The 23,398-nt window shown below is 45.6% G+C and overlaps 1 protein-coding gene across 3 annotated transcripts; it reads right to left on the minus strand.

Moving 5' to 3' along the window:
- Positions 1–249: 249 nt before the first annotated feature.
- LOC100617395 (zinc finger protein 420-like) lies at positions 250–22,491 on the minus strand. 3 transcript variants are annotated; one of them, XM_056820250.1, is made up of 5 exons: positions 20,794–22,491; positions 19,552–19,807; positions 13,334–13,460; positions 11,801–11,896; positions 250–9,422 (listed from the first exon to the last, which is right to left on the minus strand). In XM_056820250.1, exons 2-5 carry the CDS (start codon positions 19,582–19,584, stop codon positions 7,810–7,812), a joined length of 1,869 nt encoding a protein of 622 aa, XP_056676228.1. In that variant the 5' UTR covers positions 19,585–19,807; positions 20,794–22,491; the 3' UTR covers positions 250–7,809. The 3 variants fall into 3 exon arrangements, with proteins under 3 accessions (XP_056676228.1, XP_056676225.1, XP_056676226.1); XM_056820247.1 differs by having other exon boundaries at positions 19,552–19,671; positions 20,794–21,691; XM_056820248.1 differs by lacking the exon at positions 11,801–11,896 and having other exon boundaries at positions 19,552–19,671; positions 20,794–21,691.
- Between the last annotated feature and the right edge of the window lie 907 nt (positions 22,492–23,398).

Here is a 23,398-nt window from a genome sequence, read left to right on the forward strand (position 1 = left end):
CCTGTTCTAGCAGCTGTGTCTTTAAGCAGAGTTAGCTATTAAAAAGTACTGACTGATTGAGGAGAAAGTAGAGTGAAAGGCAAGAAAGTTCAGGAAATTTATTGAGGGGACTCGTTAGACTTTCATGGTCAGCCACACTGTGATATTGAAATCACTTTAAAAGACTGATATATATTAATTTAAGGTCGCCAAGGAATTCACTTATGAAATTCCTAAAAATTCCTAAATGAAAACACTCAAGTCAGAATGGAGGTTTATTGCAGTTTAATTATGATGGGAGTAAGAAAGAAAGAGAGGCAGAGAAGGAAAGAAGGGGACAAGGAAAGAGGTTAACTCAACCTTCTGGCAGAGCCAGAGGGAGTTTAGGCCTTGAAAGATCAAGGCAGAGAAGGGAATCAGTCCTTTACTCACAAGACCGATCTGAAGGAAAGTTGCCTGAGCGCTTCCTCCCTGCTCGAGCTCCTAGAATGAACGGGTGCCTAGCCCTGTCTACAGGAAGTATGCGAACTCCAGAGGCTGTTCCCTACCTCACTTCCTGCACTTCACACATGCCAATGGTGGCTCAAGTTTGGCTTAGGACAGCCCAGGTGGGTAGTTAGTTATTTCTGATTTGTCATTGACTAGCACATTCCCGGGTAGTGTAGGTGTGTACAATTTTGGTTGCTAGAACAAGCAAGATGGAAGAAATGTAAAGATCACACAGTGTAGAGGCAGCGAAAGTTCTGACCTCTGAAAACCCTACCTTACCAATTACAAACTAAATGCTTCTAGGGGGCTGAAAATCAAATCCAACAACAAGAAAGACCCAAGGAACCCTCCTGCTGGACTCAACTTAAAAGGTACACCCTCCAAAGCCAGATTTCGAGAACACTTGGGTTGAAGGGGAAAGATGAAGGAAGGTGCTGAAACCCCTTCCCCCACCTACAGCACTAAGTCTCCAGTGGCAGCTGGAACCTCTGGAAGGGCAAAGGTGCTGGTCTGGAGGGAGTACCCTGAGGGCAAATTTGTGCCAGGCTCAGAGCATCCTACAGGCAGTGGGGAAGCAGATAGAGGAGAAACGCTGAGTGCAGAGTGAGAGGCAAAGTTGCAAAAGCAGAGACACTCCACATTTCCACCCCCTCCCTGAGGTTTTGACCTCAGGGCACATCCAGCAACCCAGTCAGCCTTAATCCCATCAAAGCCTTCAGAGGATAGGAGAAATTAATAAAATTGAATGTCAAAGAACTATTTATTTAATAAATAAGACTAGAAGCTGGGACTTTGAAAAAAAACAAATAAAATAGACAAAGTACTGGTCAATCTAACTTTAAAAAGGGAAGAAGAAAACCAAATTGATAGTATCATAGATGAAAAGGGAGACCTCACTCTAATGAAGCCGAAATTAAGCCAATCATTAAAAACTATTGTGCTCAGCTATATGGCAACAAATATGGCTTTTTATTGTTAATTGTCATATAGATGATGGATAGACTTCATCAAAACTGGTTACAAGTCTATAACAACCTTTGGAAAATTTAATGACCTAAATATCTCAAATTGATTTTAAGGGTTCTTCAAACATGGATTTTTAGATTTTTTCTTTCAACAATTCTGAACATCTTGCCTGCCTCTGAGTTATTTGTAATGAGAGGTAAAGGGTCCATTTTAGTAGCTGAAGTGAAGTAGAATTATAATCCCCACCTCCCATATTTGTAAAAATGTGAATGGATAGGCTTTGACAGTCTCATACCAAAGGAGTTGGGAAGTTGATCCCAGAGTATCATACCTCTTGATGGCGCCCCAGAGGGAGCATCTCTCATTTGTAACTCTTCAGCTTACTATACATTTCCACCAGAACGATCTAGATTCTTAGTAACATTTTTAGACCCAACACCAACAGTACAGAGTTTGGGTTTTTTCTAGACTCCTCTGCCACATTTTGTAAGGATGGCAGTAATAAATTTTTTTAATTTCTTTTTTTTAGTTTTTAAAACATTTTATTTGGTCATTTTAATACATTGTTCATTGGAAACATCATTTTCTTTTCTTCCCCCCCCCCAACCCCCTGCCACCCCTTCCCTAGCCAACAGGCGATTCGTCTGGGTATCACATGTGTCCTTGCTCTGAACCCATTTCCTTGTTGTTGGTATTTGCATTAGGACGCTCATTTAGCATGTCTCCTTGATCATGTCCCCTCAAACTCTGTAGTCAAGCAGTTGCTTTTCCTCAGTGTTTTTACTCCCTCAGTTTGTCCTCTGCTTGAGGATAGTTTTTTTTTTTTCTCATAGATTGCTGCAGGTTGTTCAGGGACATTGTAAAGCCATTACTGGAGAAGTCCATTATGTTCTCTTGTACCACAGTGTATCCGTCTCTGTGTACAATGTTCTCCTGGTTCTGCTCCTCTCACTCTGCATCACTTCCTGGATGTTGTTCCAGTCTCCATGGAATTCCTCCACTTTATTATCCCTTTTAGCACAATAGTATTCCATTACCAAAATATACCACAATTTGTTCAGCCATTTCCCAATGGAAGGGCATCCCCTCATTTTCCAATTTTTGGCCACCACAAAGAGTGCAGCTATGAATATTCTTGTACAAGTCTTTTTCCTTATTATCTCTTTGGGGTACAAACCCAGCAGTGCTATGTCTAGATCAAAGGGCAGACAGTCTTTTAGCGCCCTTTGGGCATAGTTCGAAATTGCCCTCCAGAATGGTTGGATCAATTCACAACTCCACCAGCAATGCATTAATGTCCCAACTTTGCCACATCCCCTCCAGCATTCATTACTTGCCTTTGCTGTCATGTTAGTCAATCTGCTAGGTGTGAGGTGATACATCAGAGTTGTTTTGATTTGCATCTCTCTGATTATAAGAGATTTAGAACACTTTTTCATGTGCTTATTAATAGTCTTGATTTCTTTAACTGAAAATTGCCTATTCATGTCCCTCGCCCATTTTATCAATTAGAGAATGGCTTGATTTTTGTACAATTGATTTAGCTCTTTGTAAATTTGAGTAATTATACCTTTGTCAGAGGTTTTTATGAAGATTGTTTCCCAGTTTGTTGCTTCCCTTCTGGTTTTAGTTACATTGGTTTTGTTTGTACAGAAACTTTTTAATTTGATGTAGTCAAAATTATTTATTTTGCATTTTGTGACTCTTCCTAAGTCTTGCTTGGTTTTAAAATCTTTCCCTTCCCAAAGGTCTGACATGTATACTATTCTGTGTTCACCTAGTAATAAATTTTTTAAAATATCTCAGCCAAGGTTGAAACATTGCTACACCTGAAAAAATTATGACAAGTTTACATTACCTTTAAATGTCATACAGTACTCATGTTGATCTGAATGAGAATGGGTTTGCTATTTTCACTAAATGGGCTATTATAACTTTGGGGATTTTGATAGTTTTTTAATGTGTATTACCTGTTGTATTACTGGTCTTTATAAAAAACTGTTACTTTATCATTGGCATGTACTCACAGTGGATCATGGCCACGTTTTTTAAAAAAAGTGGATCTCATTATTGAGAAACCTTTGTATTCTACTTTTCCTTAGCTGACAGTGTGTCAATGATTGTAAACTATATATGTATTTTTAAAACGTTGTTGTTTCTCTTGCATGTGCAATATACCATTTCAGTTTTTTCTCTCATTTTGCGTTAGAAGCACATGCCAATAGGATTAAGATTTTCTTTCTTTTTTGATTTTGCAGTAATATAAGTTTAAAATACATTTGCCCTGATGTCAATGCATACACAGAAACCTTTAGACTATAAAAATGATGCCATTGTTTTTTAAAAAAAATTATGGGGCTTTGCTTAATGATTCTATCTGATTCCAGGAGAAGGGAATACAAAAAGAGGCATTAGAAGCACAAAGCTACTTGCATAATGCCAATAAAGTACAAGGTCAAAAAGGACAAAAGAATTCAGGTAGGACTGATGAACTTCTAAGCCAATAGGAAAGGACTTGAAGCTAGTGTGGGATTTAAGGTTGTGGAGCTTCACATGAATTAAGAAGTAGAACACCTTTTACCACACTCTTCGTGAAATACTCATAGACCAGTACTGAAGTTTGGCGATCATCCTGGTTCCCCCTATCCCTGAACATGAAGGTAAAATCAGACCAGGGAATGACACTTCCCTCTCACACAAAAATCTAGTCTTTTTTTATGTCTTATAATATGGCAACTTCCTATAGTTGTGACTGTGCTATAGGGGATTATAGGAAAGAGGTTTTATACAAAAGGGAAACACATTTAAATAAAAGAATTTATTAACAATGAAAGGAAGAATGCGGAATGGATGAGGGAGAGGTTATATCTGACCATAGGTTCAAAATATTTGCACACTATAATTAATTACCTAAGCTAACCTATCTAAATAACTACACAACAAAACTAAATCCAACAGGGAAGCCAGAATCTCACAAACAAGATTCCATGGCAGGTAGGAAGAAGGAATCTAGGAGGCTGCAAGTCTCCACTCTGTGGACCAGAGTGGATGGAAATCTTCCCCTCAGCCTTGTTGTTATATTCAAAGGCAGTCAGCCAATTTTTTTATACAAGACTTCGATAGTTTGTATCTTATCCAGAAATTATTTTTCTTTGGATTTCTTTGATGTCTTTAATTTCTCTTGTCAATTGATTCACATACCTCATAACTCAGCCATGCATCCCTACATGATCTCTGTATTTTTCAACACCCTCTTCAGGGGGGAATGTATTATTATTCTACAATGCAAACTTTAAATTCTTTTCAGAGTAATTTTAGGATAAGAAACATGCTACCTCTCCCAATCCAGAAAGTGAACTGTTTGGAGTAGGCACCATAAAGGTGACTCCACAGACAATATACTGCACCAGAAGATCCAGAGTGAACATTGGGATGGGGTGATCTGAAATATGTGGGGTTAAATGCATTTGCTTTGCATGTATAATCTTATGCTGAAGGGGACTGCTCCCTAAGTGGCTTTTTGTCAATGGACCTAGCAAATGGGATTTTTCTTTTCCCCTCTATCACCAAATTCCTCAAATTTAAAAGTTGATTATGTTAAATGATCAAATTGGGGATACTAGCATCCCGAAATGATCATCAGGGGAAATTGAAAATCTGTTACCCTAAAAAAGAACATCATCTCCTGGGAGCCCATTGACTCCCTGTCATTATGTACTTCCTATAATCAGAGGAAGCAGTGAATCCATATTCATAGTGGTATGGTAGGGGTTTTGAAATGGCATTGAAATGGAGTACTATTGTGCTCAAAGGAATAATAAAGTGGAGGAATTCCATGGGGACTGGAACAACCTCCAGGAAGTGATGCAAAGCGAAAGGAGTCGGACCAGGAGAATATTGTACACAGAGACCGATACACTGTGATACAATCAAACATAATGGATTTCTCCACTAGTGTCAATGCAATGTCCCTGAACAATCTGCAGCAGTCTATGAGGAAAAAAAAAAAACTATCCACAAGCAGAGGACAAACTGTGGGAGTAAACACACCGAGGAAGAGGAAAGGCAACTGCTTGATTACAGGGGCCAAGGGGATATGATTGGGGATGTGGACTCTGAATGAACACCCTAGTGCAAATACCAATAACTTGGAAATGGGTTTGGATCAAGGACACATATAATACCCTGTGGAATTGGGCGTCAGCTGGGGGGGGGGAGGGAAGGGAGGGAGGAAAAGAAAATGGTTTTTGTATCCAATGAATAATGTTTGAAATTGACCAAATAAAAATAACATGTTCACCCACACAAAACTAAACTTATATTTACTGTGACCACAGAAGTGGAGTTCAGAACCCTCAATTAGGAGTAGATTAGTTTGAAAACTAAGGATGTTTCTCCTGCCATGGCCTTGTGCAAGTTTTCTGGGCTTGCTGCTGCTGCCTTCTCCTCCCTCCCTCCCTCACTGCTTGGATGTTCCTCCTGCTGCTGCTGTTCTTACTGCTGATGTTGCTGTTGCTGCTTCTGTAAGGTGGGAGTCCTTGAAGCTGGACTCTTCTGGCTGGGCATGTACAAATCTGTTTCCTTCATATTGTCAGTAGCTAGATAGACATTGTTCACTGTGAACCCTTAATCCAGGTATGTATGTGTCTTTTAGCAACAATTAAGACTCTAACCCTCCTCGATTCATCCACTTGGGAGGGAAGCAACCCAGAAACTAACAAGATTCTATCTCCAGATTAAAATTCCAGAAAACTGGATGAAGAGTTCATCTTAATCTTTTGTTATTACAGGTGTTGATTACTAAGGTAAAATTAACAAATTTTAGCCCTAATTTGCTTTGTAGTCTACTTTCCATTATCTAAGCCACAGGTGGTTCTCAGTACCCAGTCATTTAGCCTGAAAACAGGTCCCTGGAAACACTTGGCTTCTGGCTTTTTACCCCAAGAGGGGAGGGCAAAGAAGGTTACTCCTCCAAAGTACAGACAGGAAGTAGAACTGCAAGGAGGGCCCACTATATGGACGAGCAACGAATTACTTATCTCAAATAACTACTGCTCCTGGCAGCACAGGTTCTTTCAATTACCTAGAGTATCCTGAAATTTAGGGGAGAAATACATCTCCCTAGACCCACTTCCGATTTTGCCCTGCCCAGTCTCTACAACACAGCCAAAATGAGATTCCTCCACACTCTGCTCAGTGCAGAACTCTACCTCAATATGGGATATCCCAGAGATGTGACCTATGGAATATAGGTGGATGGTGACACTAGGGAGGGGAAGGAAGCTGGAGTCTGGAGTTGATTTTGTAGTTCTCCAGACTCCATTGCTCTGTGAATTCATTCCTTTATGAAGAGAAAATAAGGGTCTATAACAATAGATATAGGAATTTAGGAAAAGTACTCTTAAACTCAGTGCCTGTATCCTGATACATATGTTGTTTGTTGAGGGGTAGTATCTCTGGTATGGAGAGCTTGTCGTGCCCTCTTAGGGCAGCTCTCCAGCCTCTGACCCTCACCTGACACCCAGCTCTCACTTGTGGCTCCCAGTAGCTGCTAGCATGAGGCAGCGGCCACACCCTGGGCAACGGCTTCGACAAGCTGGCTAAACCTTGTGAGGATAGCCATCAGGTCGTAGACCCTGGTGAATTAGGGCTTTGCTCACCCAGCATGTGAAGACTGCTTAGGTGGAACAGGCGGAAGAAACCAATAAGAAGGTTCAACGGCTGAGATGGCGACGCAGCAAAGCACTGTGGAGTGCTCAGGGAGTGTTGGAGCACAAAAGACAACACGGCCATCCAATGCAGCTGAGGAAGTCTCCAGGTGTAACGACTTTTCGTGCCACTGGACCCAGGCTTCCAAAGCCGAGAGAGTGGGACTGTCTCTATGCATTGACTTTTCCACTTAAATCTTCATGCACAAGTGTCTTTGTGCACAAAAAACATAAGTCATCCTCGGTTACCAAGAGACTACTACTACTACTATTATTTTAAAACACATAAGATTTGGATTAACACACAAAATTAAATGTTTAAAATAGAATCACATGACTGTTTTCCTAGTTGCTCAAAAATCCCCATGTTCTCAGCTACCCTGATAGGTAGAGAAGTGTGAGAAACAGGGCTCCATCAAATTTATATGCTGTCTGTGCCAGCATGGAGGAACAGGATAAATGGGATATTTAGAATCAGTTTTTAGGGTAAGAGATTTTTAATTCGAGAATGCTTCCCCAAAAAGTATGAAACTTTCCTCCACAACATAAAAGTGGAGCTGAATATGAACACCTTTCCAGTTTTCATTCTTCAGGTTTCTCTCTAGTGTGGCTTTCACATTGAGCATGATTGAAGCCACAACTAAATGTTGTTCCACATTACTGGTATTCACAAGACCTCTCCCAGGTGGGTTCTCTGATGTGAAGCAAGATTGGACTTCTGATTGAATGTCTTTCCACACTGCTGGCATTCATAAGGTTTCTCCCCAGTGTGGATTCTAAGATGTACAGCAAGCTTGTACCTCTGATTGAATGTCTTTCCACACTGTGTGCATTCATAAGGTTTCTCTCCAGTGTGTGTTCTCTGATGTTTACCAAGACTGGATGTGCAAGTAAATGTCTTTCCACATTGCTTACATTCATAAGGTTTCTCCCCAGTGTGGATTCTCTGATGCACAACAAGACTGGAGTTGCACGTGAAAGTCTTTCCACACTGATTGCATTCATAAGGTTTCTCTCCTGTGTGCATTCTCTGATGTACAGCAAGATGGGAACTCTGATTGAATGTCTTTCCACATTGCTTGCATTCATAAGGTTTCTCCCCAGTGTGGATTCTCTGATGTACAGCAAGCCTGGAGGTGCGAGTGAATGTCTTTCCACATTGCTTGCATTCATAAGGTTTCTCCCCAGTATGAATTCTCTGATGTACAACAAGACTGGAGGTGCAAGTAAATGTATTTCCACACTGCTGGCATTCATAAGGTTTCTCCCCAGTGTGGATTCTAAGATGTACAGCAAGACTGGAGGTGCAAGAAAATGTCTTTCCACATTGCTTGCATTCATAAGGTTTCTCCCCAGTGTGGATTCTCTGATGTACAGCAAGATGGTTCCTCTGATTGAATTTTTTTCCACATTGCTTGCATTCATAAGGTTTTTCCCCAGTGTGGATTCTCAGATGTATAGCAAGACTGGAGGTGGACGTGAAAGTGTTTCCACACTGATTGCATTTATAAGGTTTCTCCCCAGTGTGCATTCTGTGATGTACAGCAAGATAAGACCTCCACTTGAATGCCTTTCCACACTGCTTGCACTCATAATGTTGCTCCCCAGTGTGCATTCTCTGATGTATAGCAAGACCAGACCCCTGAGTGAATGTCTTTCCACACTGCTTGCATTCATAAGGTTTCTCCCCAGTGTGGATTCTCTGATGTATAGCAAGACTAGAAGTGCGAGTGAATGTCTTTCCACACTGCTTACATTCATAAGGTTTCTCCCCAGTGATCATTCTCTGATGTACAGCAAAACTGGACTTCTGACTGAATGCCTTTCCACATTGCTTACGTTCATACACTGTTTCCCCTGCATGGATTCTTTGATGTATAGCAAGATGGGAACTCATACTGAATGCCTTTACACGTTGATTACATTCATAAGATTTCTCCCTACTGTGGATTTTCTGACGTCCAGTAAAATTGGAGATCTCACTGAATGTATTTCCACATTGCTTGTATATATAACGTTCCTTGCTAATGTGGATTTTTTCATGTCCAGCAAGACTGGATCTGTGTACAAAAGTCTTTCTAAACTCATTATTTTCACTAGATTTTTCTTCAGGTTGTATTCTTTGATGTTCAATATAAGATGAATTTTTATGGGCAACAGACAATTCCCTAGAAGCAAAGTCATCAGGATCCCTATGCATGAATCTTTGTAAGTCCATTTCTTCCACGAGACAACTCACCTCTGTTGGATTTATCTTCATTTCAGGTCTAATCTCTCCTTCTAAAAGAAATAATCAGTAAAAAATACATATAGAGTGACATATACACATATATAACTATCTCCAAGCCTCAACTGTCAAAAAATAAACCACTTTCTATCTTATTACCTAAGGTAAGAAAAAGACTTCCAACTTAAATGGGCACAAGCTATTCTTTGAAAACCCCGCTGATCTCATTGGCTCTTCGTAAGAAATTTGGGATTCAGAACAAGCTAACTTTATTAAATTCCTAACTCAGACCACGACCTTAGAAAGGCTGGCTGAGTGACATGACCTGAAATCCTGGCAGCTGAGACCAAATCCTGTGACTAGGCGTGCTCTGTCCACAATACTAAACAATTTACTTTCAAACTTTTTGCTTTCATTTTCATTGTCTAGACATTCAATTTTGTCTTCACAGGTATGACACCACTGGGTGCATGTAAACTAAATATACTAAATATTCTAAATGATGAAATGTTATTTCATCATCTAGCTACTCTGTCATCATTATGTAATTCCCTTCATGATTGCTTTCAACCTTATTTTTTGTTCCAGTATTTGAGATCAGATGAAGAAATTCAGCAATCATTTTTGCATTTATCCAAGGTATAAAAGATTTTGTTAAGTTCCCAACTCCTTGCGAGAAGCCATTACTTTTCTTTCAATGCCTCTTTTTAATAAAATCCTTCTTCTAAATACAAAGTAAATAAAAACATGGCATTGCCCATGTTTAAAAAGATGTCTCATATACTATGTTGAGTCCTGGATCCTTCTGTAAGGAAATGGGCAAGAAAAATCCTACAATTCTCTTTGTATTTCCCACTTCATATAGGTAAAGGCATATTCATGATACTCTTTTTTAAAATTCCAATATAGGTGATGGTGCATTCTCATTGGACCTGAGAAACTCGCTAGGATTCTTAACTATGAATAAGTCACAGAAATTCTGTTGGTCTCAGGTTCTTTAACTATAACATGGACATAATAATATGAAGTAACTGCCAGGGTTCCTACGAGGATAAAAAGAGATAAAATTTTTAAAGTATATATGACACATACTATGAGCCACATGCAAATGGTGTTCATTTTTATCACTAGAACTGGGATTACTTCCTCCTTTGACTGTTTTTCTCCTTAAACTGTCATTCTCTTCACTCTTCTATTTTCTGATTTCCCTGTTGAATGAAATGCATTTCCATTCCCCAACACTCCTTTCTCCCTGGATCATCTGAGAGTGAGATTGAGGATCTGTTACTTCTTTCTAAACTATCTTCAAATCTGGATTCTAGATTGTGAGCTCCAGGACAGCCCAGATTGGTGGTATCCTTCCTTTGTATGTGCAGAGCTAACCTTGGTTCCTCTAACATATTTCTTATTTAATACATGTTTACTGACTGGGCCCTGGGATTATGTCAGGTCCAAACTCTACAAGGATCCTAGTCTGGACTCTCCTGGAAGGCAAATACATCCTCTGGCCTCAGCTGTTTCTGCCCCTCTCTTCCCCGAATTATTCAGCAGTCAACAGTAACTCTGTTGGAACTAGAGTAGACCCAATGCTGGAGATCTCAGAGGCTTCTCTCAAGGCTCTCATCTCCTGAAAGTGAGGTGCTGTGGTCACCTGATTGTCCAAGAGCAGCACAAAGACTGGAACCAAGAGATCAGGAAAAGGCTTGGGCTGATGATTTAGGGAAAGCTTAGTTTTACTTCCAAGGAAGACAGCAGTCTTCATTCCTGCTCATGGGCTGCAGGTCAGGTTATCTTGGTGCTTCTCCTTTGTTTTCTCTATTATATTTCCCCCCAGAACCTCAGTCTGGCTCTCCTGAAGCCCCAAGACACCTTCCCCATTAGACCTCTCCAGTGCTCCTTCCCTGCAGAGACTTCCCTCTCATAACTAGCTTCCTTGGAGCTGGGATCTAGAGGGGTTCTATAGAACTGTTGCCATGTTGCTATCTGCTCTAACAGAGGGTGAATTCCTGGAGAGCAGGGGATGTCCACTGCAGCGCTTTATGTCCCCCATCACTTAACCCAGGACCCGGCATAGAGCAAGCCCTCATACATGTGTCTGGATACTAAAGAGCTCAGAGGGGATGAGCTCAACCCTTCTGGCTCCTGGAGGAGACTTTCAAGCCTTTCAGTCTAAAACAATGACTTCTTAGAGGATCAAAGGCAGATCTCATGAAGCGAGCTGATAGGAAATGGAATCCAACAGCCTAATCTCACAGATGGGGAAACTGAGGCTCAAGGGTTCACTGACTTGCTCAGGGAGCCCTTAGTAAAACCTCTGAAAAAGAATTCCATTTTGGATCCTCCTGCCTCCAAATCTAGCACTGGCTTCACCAGAGCACCCAGAAGCCTCCGGTCATTCTGGCTCTCCCATGTCTCTTTTTTCCTCCTTCACCTGAGTAGCAGCTCCTCAGGCCTTCTTGCTCCAGCATCCACAGGGTTTCCCTTTGCTCCAAATAAGAGATCACTTCTTCTGGGGGAGCTGGAAGTCCTAGGCATGGGGAACAGTCAGGGAGGAGAATTGAGAGAAGTTCATCAGTGAGTTCTCTTGAGGGAAAGTTGGGGGAGTCCAGTGACTTCACTCAAGAGAATCTGTCCATGGCGTTCCTCTAGGAGTCTGCTCTCCCACCCCCATCCCCCACCTCAGTGAATAAAATGCAATAGCCCAGGGTAGGATGGACTTGTTAACCTCCTGGGGGACCTTGAATGAGCAACAGCCCCTCCTTTCCATCCCCCATTCTGTTCTGGTCCATTCTGGAAGAGACTCCTAAGCTTCCAAACTAGATGCAAGGGTCAGTGTTTTGGGTCAGTCTGAAGTTCCAGACACAGGGACCTTGAGGAATCGACTTCTGTCCCATCACCCTGCATTCTCCTCCCTCTCTGACACCTCTTTGAGCCTGGTGGACTCTTATCTCCTGGAGCTCTGCCTCCTTTCCTGTGAAATTCAACAATCCTACTTGGGCCCAATGCTATCTCCCAGCCAGTCCATTCATTCTGAGAATCACAGAGGTGTGCAAGCACGGCTTTCGGGGGCCCTAGAAGGAGTTTCCACAGCATTTAGGGTGGGGAAAGGAGGGGAAAGAAGGTCAGGGAACCAATGTGGAACCCTAACATTTGGTTCTGAGGCATTTTCTTTAGACAAAGCTAGACTGAGTCCATAGTTTTCCATTATCTGGAAATGAGAACCAGCAAGAAGGGGAGGGGGGCAGGGGCCTGGGATTAGAGGCAGGAAGGCCTCAGTTTACATTTTACCACAAACAGTTCCTATATGGGTGCCTGAGGATAAGCCACTCAATCAAATCTATTTCCTCATCTGTAAAATAGGGATAATTTTATCACTTAATTAGGAAGATGAAGGTGAGGAAGAAGTGCCAGAATATTACTGAGAAAAGCAGCCGGAGAGCCCCAGGCAATAGCAGGTCATAATAAACTCTTCATTCCTTCCCTCCCTTCTTTACTGTCTCTGCTGGAGGCTTAGGGCAATAAGAAGGAAGACTAAGAAGATACCATCTCTCCTGGTGACACCAAGGAGCTGTGAGTTTATAATGATTAAAGAGAAAAAGATCCCCAAGAGGGGAAGAGGGTGGGAGGAACAGCCTCCTGAACAGTTTTCTCAGATGGGTTTGGGAGACCTAATTCCAAGGCCTAAAGAGAAGAGACAGAATCAGCTCTAAGATTACTTCCAAATCTGAGATTCTCCAACATGCATTTGATATCAGAATTCAAAAGCACCAAACATCCTAAGGGAGCCCCCAACATCCTAATATATAATGCAAAGTCCTTTTATAGGAGAACTAGGCAGCAGGAGGGCCCTGGCTCGGGGACTCAGCATACCAGCTCTCATGCCTAAAAACTGATCCCACCCCTGCCTGCTGCTCAGGACATTCCCTTGGAAGGCAGACTCGGGCAGCAGGGAGAGGCTCCTTACCCACAGAGAGCAGGTTCCGGGCATTCTCGAGCATCACCTCCTTGTACAGCTCCTTCTGGGAAGGGGACAGGAGGCGCCACTCCTCTCTTGTGAAGTCCACAGCCACATCCTTGAACGAAACCACCTCCTAGAGCAGCCCAAGACAGAGCACAGAGGGCTGAAAGTCACATCACATTGAAGACCCCACCTCTGGTCAGTTACAGGAAGAAACTGACCCACAGAGGAGGGGCCCAACATCCTTTGTTAGTATCAGAGCCAGTAATAGAAGCTGAGCCTTTAAGAGCCCAATGGAAGTTTTAGAAGAGCAATTCTAGGATGCTCTGGAGGGAAGCTGAGGAGTTTTTGGTGTGTGAAGAGAACTCTCTAGGGGACCTCAAGAGTAGCCTGGATCTCAGGGGCCCCCACAGTGGGATGTAGGTGTCAGTCATGTGTCTGTGGCCCCGTTGCTGTGTTCCAGGGCAGCCAGCATCAGTGTGAGAGTCACCAACATTCTACAGCCCATGTCACGGAGGGGGGAGCTGGAGGAAATATAAAAGGCAGACGAGGGAGGGACAGGGGGCTTTTGTACCTCCCCCTGAACTGACTGGCTCTCTGGGCTGGGGGTTTCTCTCTGGGCTTTCCTGATGTCATGATCTCTGGCAAGCCCAGTCAAGCAAGCTAAATTGAGAAGATCTAGAAAGGCTGAGACCTCCCTCTCTCCCTCCCTCTCTTTCTCTGTCTCTACTAATAAATGCTCATCAGTCAGGTAATGAGCCACTAGATCATATTTTACTGATAACACTGTGGAAGGCAGAAGAAAGGAGAGAAGGTGCTCCACAGAGCTCGGGGACTCGGGATGCAGCCCGGGTGACCCATCCTCAGAGAAGGCTGAGCTCATCTTAGATCATTTACTTATTGATCCTATTTACCAGTAACTGCTTTTGTCTGGGAACTGCCTGAGTCCTGCTTCTCTGCCTCCTGCCTCAGCTCCACACTCAGCCAGCCTGTAACAGGGGAAGTGCAGAATCCAGCTCTTGGGCACCTCTAGCCTCATTTCAAGGCATTAACTGGCCTTGGAACATTCAATCGAGGACAAGGGAATCAGGTCTGGTCTTTCTACTCCCTCAAACAATCTTAGAGATGTCTGATTTGCTGCTAAGTCAGGGCCCTGATCTTGCACTGGACTCACACAAAAACCTCTTCTTAGTCTGAGGAGAGAAGGAGGGCTGGGGCACTGCTGGCCCCTTATTATTGATTATTCCAGTCAATCACAGTATCTCTGACCATCTCAGCTCTATAACCACTGGTCACCCTCCATCCTGTGGTAGATGTCACTTACTCTGTCTCGTCTTTGTTCTGTGCTGCCTCAAACCTATCAACAAGATCTAACCTTCTGTTTAGGATTTGGAGCATTAAGACAGGCAAGCCCCTGGCCCCTTTCAGTGATAGGCAGTATTCCTCTGCTTGTCTTTCTTGGAGATCTGCCTCAGTTTACCCTTTGGTTAAATTTCACTCTCAACATTTGAGAATATGAGCTTCACAATGCTGGCAGGAACAGTTCATGTTCACTAGTGAAGAGGAGTCTGCAGTGTTTTTAGAAAGACCCCAAAGGGAAGAGATCATTTGCTTCTTGAATACCCCAAGCAGCAGAAATGCAGGAAGAGTGAATAAGTGAAGCTAATAGTAGCAGAAGAAGAACATCAGAGAGAGCTGAAAGAAGCTTCTTTTAAAAACTATAGACAAGGGGGCAGCTGGGTAGCTCAATGGATTGAGAGCCAGACCTAGAGACGGGGGTCCTAGGTTCAAATCTGGCCTCAGAAACTTCCTAGCTGTGTGACTCTGGGCAAGTCACTTAATCCCACTTCGTTTAAAAAAATCAAAACAAAAAACTATAGACAAGGAGAAAGGGAGGAAGGAGGAAACCTGGAGGGTAAAGGTGAAACTGAAGACAGAGGGGATCGTGGGAAGATTCCTTTGGTGTCCCACCTTCTCCAGGAAGATGCTTTCTGTGTTGGACTGCAGAACTGCAGGGGAGAAGAGGAGGCAGATACAGAGAAGATGGGACACACGAGGTCATCTAAAGGACCAGAAACTTTCCTTTCCATTCCCTCTACACTCAGCACCTGTTCTGTCCTTCTGGGGATTCCCCAAGAGGTAAAAGACTGTCCTTTTCCTCCAGGAGCTCACAGTCTGGGGGAGAGAGACAATACACAGAAACATGGACTCAAATCAAGCTCTGTCTAGAATTGGGGAAGAATGGAAAGGATGGAGGTACTCTGAGAGGGACGAGGGAAGGTTTCCTGTAGAAAGTTTTGAGTTTTGAGTTGGGACTTACAGGAAGTTTAAATTGATCAGTGATCTAAAATGTGGAGGGAAAATATGCCAGAAGTGAGGTAAAGTCACTGAACATGTCTGGAACGAGACACAGCCAGATCCCATGGTGGACAGAGTGCCAGATCTGGAGTCAGGAAGACTTGGGTTCAAATGTGACTTCAATCACTTCCTAGCTGGGTTAACCTGGATAAGTCACTTAACTCTGACTGCTGAGACTTCATCACTCCTCTGTCTTAGAACTGATCCCAAGATGGAAGGTAAAGGTTAACAAAAAAAAAACCGAAACTTTTCCATTTGGGGGCAGTTGGGTGACTCTGTGAATAGAGAAGTAGAACTAGAGACAGAAGGTCCTGGGTTCAAATATGACCTCTGACACTTCCTACCTATGTGACCCTGGGTAAGCCACTTACCCCCAATTGCCTACCTCTTAGCCATCTGCTGCCTCACAACAGATGCTCACCATCAACTCTAAGACAGGAAGTAAAAGGTTTTTTAAACTCTGTAGCGGAGGTAATCCAGGAGGCCAGGTTCCCTAGATTCTAGAATACAGACTGGGGAGTAATGAATAAGAAGAGGGGAAAGAGGGCTTTGAACACCAAACAGAATGGTTTGTATTTGATCCCGGAGGGAACAGGGAGCCATTGGAGTTTACAGAGTAGGAGATTGACACAATCAGAACTGAGCTGTAGGAAAATTACTCTGGTGGGAGAATGGAGGAGGTTTTGGAGTGGGAAGAGCCTTGTGGGAGACAGACCCAGCGGCAGGTTGTCTTAATAGTTCAGGAGGGAGGTGATGTGGGCCTCCTTCAGAAGGATGGCAGTGACACAGAACACAAGGAGGCATGTTGGAGAGATACTGCAAAGGTCAAACTGACAGGTCCTGGCGCCATATTGGATTCGTGGTTAAGGGACAGTGAGGAGTCAAGGGGGGCTCCTTGGTTTTGAGCCTGGGGGATGAAGACGATACAGGTATAACGAGGGGGTTTTTCCTAGGTAATAGAGAAAAATGTGTTTGGGACTGTAATAAGAAAAGGAAGATTGTCTTTTGCAATATGAACTTCCATTTGATTGACAGGGACATGTGATGTAAAGTCACATGGGAGGCTGAGTCAAGATCCTGAGTGCAGATTCTAAGGTTCCAACTTAAACAGTCTGCTGGAGGAAGCTTTTGCAGGAGATTGGAGATTTTCCATCTGTCTAGCAGGTTTCTGGCCCTTTGGAAGATACCAGCTTGAGTGAGAGAAAACCTGCATGGACGGTTGTTGGCAGCTGGACAGAAGACCACAGAAGAACCACTTCTCTACTGAACCTACTTTGGACATTTCTTCTGGGATCTTGGCTCATATACTGGACTCTTATTTTGTGAGATTATGTTTGGGGAAACTTAATTTATTTGGCATAGATAACAGCCATTAAGATAACTTTATGGGAATTAGGTTTGGGGTTAAGATCCAGAACCTACCCGTACCCTTTTACCCTCCTCCCTCTCAATGTTCCCATTAATAAACAAACTATTTACACGTTTTCCCTCTTGTTATTACCCCTAACGATCCATCATATCAGGACACACTGAGCTCAAAATGTCTACTGGTCACCTAGTGTGAAATCTGTGAGGAAATTGGAGGTGTAAGACTGGAGAGATTGGGCCAAAAAATGTAGATCTGAGACTCATCAGCAGAGAGATGGTGCTTGCATCCCTGGGAGCTGATGAGATCACCAAGTAAAGAAGTGCAGAGGGCCAAAGACAGGGCTGGAGGAACTCCCTCACCCCAACCCTACTGTTACAAGATCTAGAGGAGAAGCTAGCAGAGAAGACAGAGAATCCCAGGTCAAAGAGGTAGGAGCTAAACCAGGAGAGAGAGCCGTGTCCTAAAACCTTAGAGAGAAGAGAATGTTGAGAAGAGTGGACCAAAAGCATCAAAGGCTTTAGACAGGAGTGAGAGAAGGAGGACTGAGGAGGTGGTCTCTATTGTCTCAGAAAGAGAAGAGCATAGAGGAGGAGGTATGGAAGTACAGAGGAGAAGCCAAAGGCTGAGAAGATAGAGGGAGGATGGAGGCCCTACTTTGACATGAAAGGGAATTCCACTGATGAATATTCTTATGGGAAAAGGGAGATGAGGACTCACACTGTGGTCAGAGAGACTTGGTGCCTGCAGTGTACTTGCCCTGAGGAGGGGAGGCTGCCCTCCAATGTCCCTCCATTTCCAATTCTCTGCTACCACAAAAAGACCTGCTATATAAATATCTTTGTATAAATAAGTTCTTTCCCTCTGTTGGGGATCTCTAGGATACATGCCTATATCAAAGGGTATGCACACTTTGAAAGCCTTTTGGGCAAAATTCCAAATGGTCAATCAATGGATGACAAATCCACCAACTATGCATGAGCCTACCTGCCGTCATAGGTCTTTGACGTGATCACTTCCTTTTTCTGGCACAAAGGCCAAATTGTCAGATGTGAAAGGGTTCCTCAGAGGTGTTTTACATTGCAATTCAATGACACAAATGCTTATCTAAACTCAAGATAGAGGCAATTACCAAAAACATGGAAAACTCTGATTCCTTAAAACAGAAAAACTTCTGTGAGATGAGAATAAGAACATTTAGCCCAGAGCATTATTGCACAGATGGATGAAAGCTGATTTTTAGGAGATCATAAAGCACTCCAGTCTGTCTGTATCCCATTCTTTGCCACTGAGCAGGATGCCTTTGAGACAAGGCCAGGACGTCTCCCTCAGAACCTCCAGAAGCCTAGTTGCACAGAAATCTTCCAGGCCTTCCAGAAACTCACCGCTTTCTCTCCAGCCTGTCCAACAAAGGAAGGACTAGACCAGGGAGGATTTCTACTGAACAGAGAAGGAATGTTCCCAGCTTCTGGCTCTGGTACAAATAGCTCTGCTCAAGAACACTCAAAGCTCCTTTTCTGAGAAAAAGTCCCCATTTCTGTGTGAGGGTCCTTCCTGGGGTCACCCCAAACTCCTCAGACTCTCTCTGGTCAGGGAGCTCAGCAGCAGAAGGCCAGTGAGGGGGTCACACCCTGGAGTGGATACAAAAGCCAAAGGGGAGCTCTCTGGGGCCTCCCCAGCTGCCTGATTCAGGCTGTCACAGATTAAGGACCCCGATCATTTCTAGAACAGGCTTCATTGGCATAAACTGACCTTCCAGCCCCTTCCTCTCCCCTCACACTTCCCTCTTCCTCTGACCCAGGGACACTGGGCTGTTCCTTGGCCAAGACCTTCCACGGTCTGAATCGGGGCCTCTCCATGGGCTGTCTGTGTCCCTGCAGGGAAGGTTCTCCCTCCCTCCTGCCTCTGGCCTCGGAGCTTCCTTCCAGTCCCAGCTGAATCCTCCCTTCAGGAATCAACGATCTCCCCAGAGCCCTGAGAGCTTCCCTCCCACAATGCCGGCCTCCATCCCACCTACAAGAGCTGGTTTGGACACGGCTGCTGAGGGGTCTCCTCAGTCAGACTGGGGGGGCCTGGAGGGCGGCCGATGGCTTCTCCCTGCCTTTGGGCTGAGCAGTGACTCAAGAGGGATCAGGTGAAAAGAAGCAGAGGAAGAGGGTGTGAGTGTCGCTGGGAGAGCAGAGAGCAAAGACAGGATGCCCAGACAGGGAAGAAGAAGGAGGAGTCGATGGCCGTCCTGGGCGCTCACTTGTGTCCAGAGAGAAATCCAACAAGGGAGGCAGCGCCTGGGGGGAGCTCTTGGGGCCTGAGCTGCCCCAGGGCCCAGGAATCACTCCCAAAGCTGGGGAGAGAACCGGGAAGGGCTGTTCCTCCTGCCTGGGATGTGGGGACAGACATGGCCCAGCAGGAAGGAGGCAGCAGCTTCCCAGCCCTCTTGGTCAGAGCCAGGGAAGGGCCTCCCTGGCTGAGGGGGCTCCATCTGGGGCTGGAATGCACTTACCTGGGCTGCGAGTCTGTCCCTCTCCAAGGCCATCCCGGGCACTCCAGGCTCCCTGTGGAGGCAGCAAAGCAGCCCCAGTGAGTCCCCCCTGAAGCTCCTCCAGCTTTCCCGGCCTCGTCTCTGCCAGGGTTAAATGAGGAGTTTGGACACAATAAGGGAGAACCTTGAATCGGTTCAGGTTTACTGAGAATACGGCAGGCGAGTAAATTCAGGTCAGCCCTTCAGGCCAAGGAAAGGAGCCGCCCAGCAGCTTTTCCTGTGAACGGTTTAATTTCATTAAAGCAGAGACAGTAAAAGAATAAAGCAGAGAAATACAGGAAAATGTCCTCATGTCTACACTAGCTGCTCCCCAGCAGTCCAGGTGGGGCTCCCTTGGCCAGAGGAAAGTCCTCCCGGTGGGGAAGGCCCTCCTCCTCCCTCAGGCTCCCATCCCTGACCGCAGGGCCTCCTGGGCTCTCTTCCCCTTCCTGCCAGCCTCCATTCAGCCCCTCAGGTGACTTTCCTCTGGCCCAGCCTCCTCATCAAATCCCCCAGGATGCTCTCTGGCAGTCCCAGTCCTGATGGCCCCATCCCCCTCCTCCCTGCCACCCACTTGGCCCCGGGACACACCAGCCTCCTGGGGGTCCATGAACAGCACCTCCAGCTCCTGGCTTGGAGAACCTTCTCTGGCTGTCCCCCACGTAGCGGCTCATAGGCTCTCCCTCCCAGTCTTCCCAACTGTGCAAAGTACAAATCTGCCTCCTCCAGGAAGCCCTCCTGAACTGCTCTTCACTCTCTGCCCTCTCTCTGCACCTTATTGCTTGAATAGAGTCTGCTTGGGACCACTCTGAGGCTGCCCAAGGGCGGGGGAGCAGGAGCTCGGGGGTCCGGGGCCCAGAGGCTGGGAGGCAGGACTCCTGGGTCCTAGCATGGCTCAGTAAAACTGCACCCAGTCCTGGTCCCTCCCCGCAGGTCGTTTTAGGAGCAAAGAAGATTCCGAAGAGGAATCTGAAGACCCCAGCCAAGCCCCGTCAGACACCAGAGCAGCCCCGGCATACATTGAACCCTGCAGGAAACTCGGTCGGTCCCGCCCCGCTCCGGCCCAACCAGCCCCGCCCAGCTACAGAGGGACTCTTTAAGAGGCAGGATTCGAACTCAGCCACGTTCTCTGCCGCCCGCCCTCCCCCAGGCTCCTCGTCCTCGGGCCGCTCTCCACTCGGGCGTCCCTTTCCCCCCGGTGCCCCGCCACCACGTCATGATTACCGAGGCTGCAGGCGCGGTCTGGAGGGAGTCCCGCAATCGGCTACTGAGAGCAGTCAGAGAAAGCTTTGGACGTGGAGGAGGGGAGAAACTGGCGGCGAGCTTCACTTCCGGCTTCCCGGAGGCCTTTGCGCAGTCTGTTTCGGCGCTTGATAGCCCCGCCCCTTGGCGCGGACGCTCCCCCTCTCCCCTCCTCCTCCCTTCCCCGCCCCCCGTCCTCCCCTTCAATTCTCCGCGCCCACTGAGGGTCGGCCCCGGCCCCGCCCCCGCTCCTCTCTGGTGGGGCTTTGGGCAGCTGGAGCCTGTGTTGGGCCGCTCAGTGTAGGGCGCTCGGGTCTCCTGGCTTTCCCCGGGCCTCCGGCGTCCCCAGTTCCCAGCTCTTCTCTCTCCTAACACAGCTCGGGGCCCTGCGCTTTCCTCGCGGTCTCGGCATTCCCGCTTTGTGCCAGGCAGGAAGGGGGCCCGAGGGCACCGCGCGGGGCATTCTGGGTAGCAGACCGATCTCCAGGTGGGCTCTGGTGCTCCGATGGGGACTTTCTCTGGCGCTGCTTCCCGAAGCCAGTCAGGAAGACGCCGGGAGGAGGCCCGAAGGGGGTTCCTGGTCCGGTCCAGCCAGATCCGGGCCGTTTCCGGTGTCAGGCTCCCTTTCTCCGTAGCCTGTCTAGGAAGCCCCCTTCTGCTGCTGTGGAGGAGGATTAGAGAGCCGGAAAAGAGGCTCCTCACTGGCCGGGGGTTGCTGGGGACGAGCCGGCCTCCGTGCCGGGACAGCCAAGACCCGCAGCAGCCTCGGGAGCCTCCCGGGGAAGGTCGTGGAAGTAAAAGCCCCAAACACGAATTTCCACTCCAGGGCTTGGCCTTTCCGACAGTCGGCTGACCCCGGAGTCTACAGGCTGGCCGGGATCTGTACTAGGCCTGCACGGTGGGTCCATGTTAGGAAACGATCAGCTTGAGGGCCCGAAGCAATAAGAGTGTAAAAACGCTGGTTCTGTTTCCATCCAGTTTTCCTAAATGGAGGGCAGAGACTCTTCTAGTCTCTTCTAGTCTCACTCTCCTCCAGCCTCCTGGCTCGCCCCCTGCTGGCTCTCAGCCATCCAAAGCAATGTGGGGAGATCACTTCCTGCCCCCCTCCCCCGCCTTTACCCAGCATCCTTTTGGGGCCAATGTTTGGAGCTCTCTCCAGGGAAGTCTAGTCACGTGGCATAAAGCTAGCAGGGAAACAGGTAAGCTCTGGAGGTTTCCTTCAGACAACAGTTATCTGTGTAGACACTTTAACAATCTTTTGTCGGCATAAAACATTTCTAGTTAGTACACTGGAAAGCACAGAAACGACTGGCGTTTCCTTGAGAAGTCGTAGCAATATCTAAAGGCCATCAAACATTTCCACTGATGGGGATAAACTAGAAGCCTTTTGATGACAGCCAGTGACAAGTTTTGCCCAAGGGAAACCCACTCAAACAACATTAGAAAGAGCAGAAAACCAGAAATGCTTGCAGTGACTTTTCTCCTAAAGGTCTCATCTATAAAACATTTCGTGAATTGAGTCACATTTGTAAAATTGCAAGTCATTTCCCAATTGCTAAAAGGTCGAAGGATATAAACAGCAGTTCTCAGAAAGGAATTCAAGTTTCCTATAGCCATGATCAATACTGTAAGTCACTATTAATTCGAAAAAGGAGACTCAAACAGCAGGTTTGCCGTTATTAGAGAAAAGAAAAATGACAACTGAGAAAATATGGGAAAATCTGGATATTGACACACTTGGTGGAGTTGTGAACTGATCAAACTATTCTGGAAAGCAAATTTGTACTTTGTTTAAAGCACTAAAACTTTGTATATTCTTTGACCTAGCAGTACTCCTTCTATTCCAAAGTGATCAAAGAAAAACAAATGGAGCGGTATGTACAATCATTTATAGCAACTCTTTTGTGTGGTGACAAAGAATTGGAAATTGACTTGATGCTCCTGAATTGGGGAAAGACTCAATAAATGATAAGGTATTGATGAAATACTATAATACTGTAAGAAATGATCAGGATGGTTCCAGGGGAAAACCACCTAAGATACCACAATACAAACTGAGTAGTGTGACAAGGAAATCACTTTAAAAGACTGATATATATTAATTTAAGGTCGCCAAGGAATTCAGCTATGTAATTCCTAAATGAAAACTCAAGTCAGCAGTCAATCTTTTATAAAGTTTAATTACAAACAGGATGAAGAAAGGTATTAGAGATAGAGAGAGGGAGGGAGAGAGAAAGGGGAGAGAAGGGAATAGGGCTTAATTACCCCTTCTGTTTAGGCTGGGCCAAAAGGCCCAAGCCCTTAGATAGCTGGGGCAAAGCAAGGAGATCAATCCCTATTACTCATGTGACCAAAATGTAGAAACAGTCTCAGGGGCCTCCACCTCCAGCTTCCTTCAGAGCAAGCTTCTCAGAGCACCTCTCCAACCACTCAGAGCCAAAACTCTCCAAGAACCCCCCCCCCTCAGTCCTCAGACCCCTCTCTCTTTAAGGAAACCATCCAAGTTCCCTCCCCTCAGTTCTCACATCTACCAATCACTGTCCATGTCTTCCCTGTGCCAATGGTGGCTCTAACTTAACCCAGGACC

Source organism: Monodelphis domestica, chromosome 3 (genome assembly GCF_027887165.1).
Source record: "Monodelphis domestica isolate mMonDom1 chromosome 3, mMonDom1.pri, whole genome shotgun sequence".
Lineage (NCBI taxonomy): Eukaryota > Metazoa > Chordata > Mammalia > Didelphimorphia > Didelphidae > Monodelphis > Monodelphis domestica.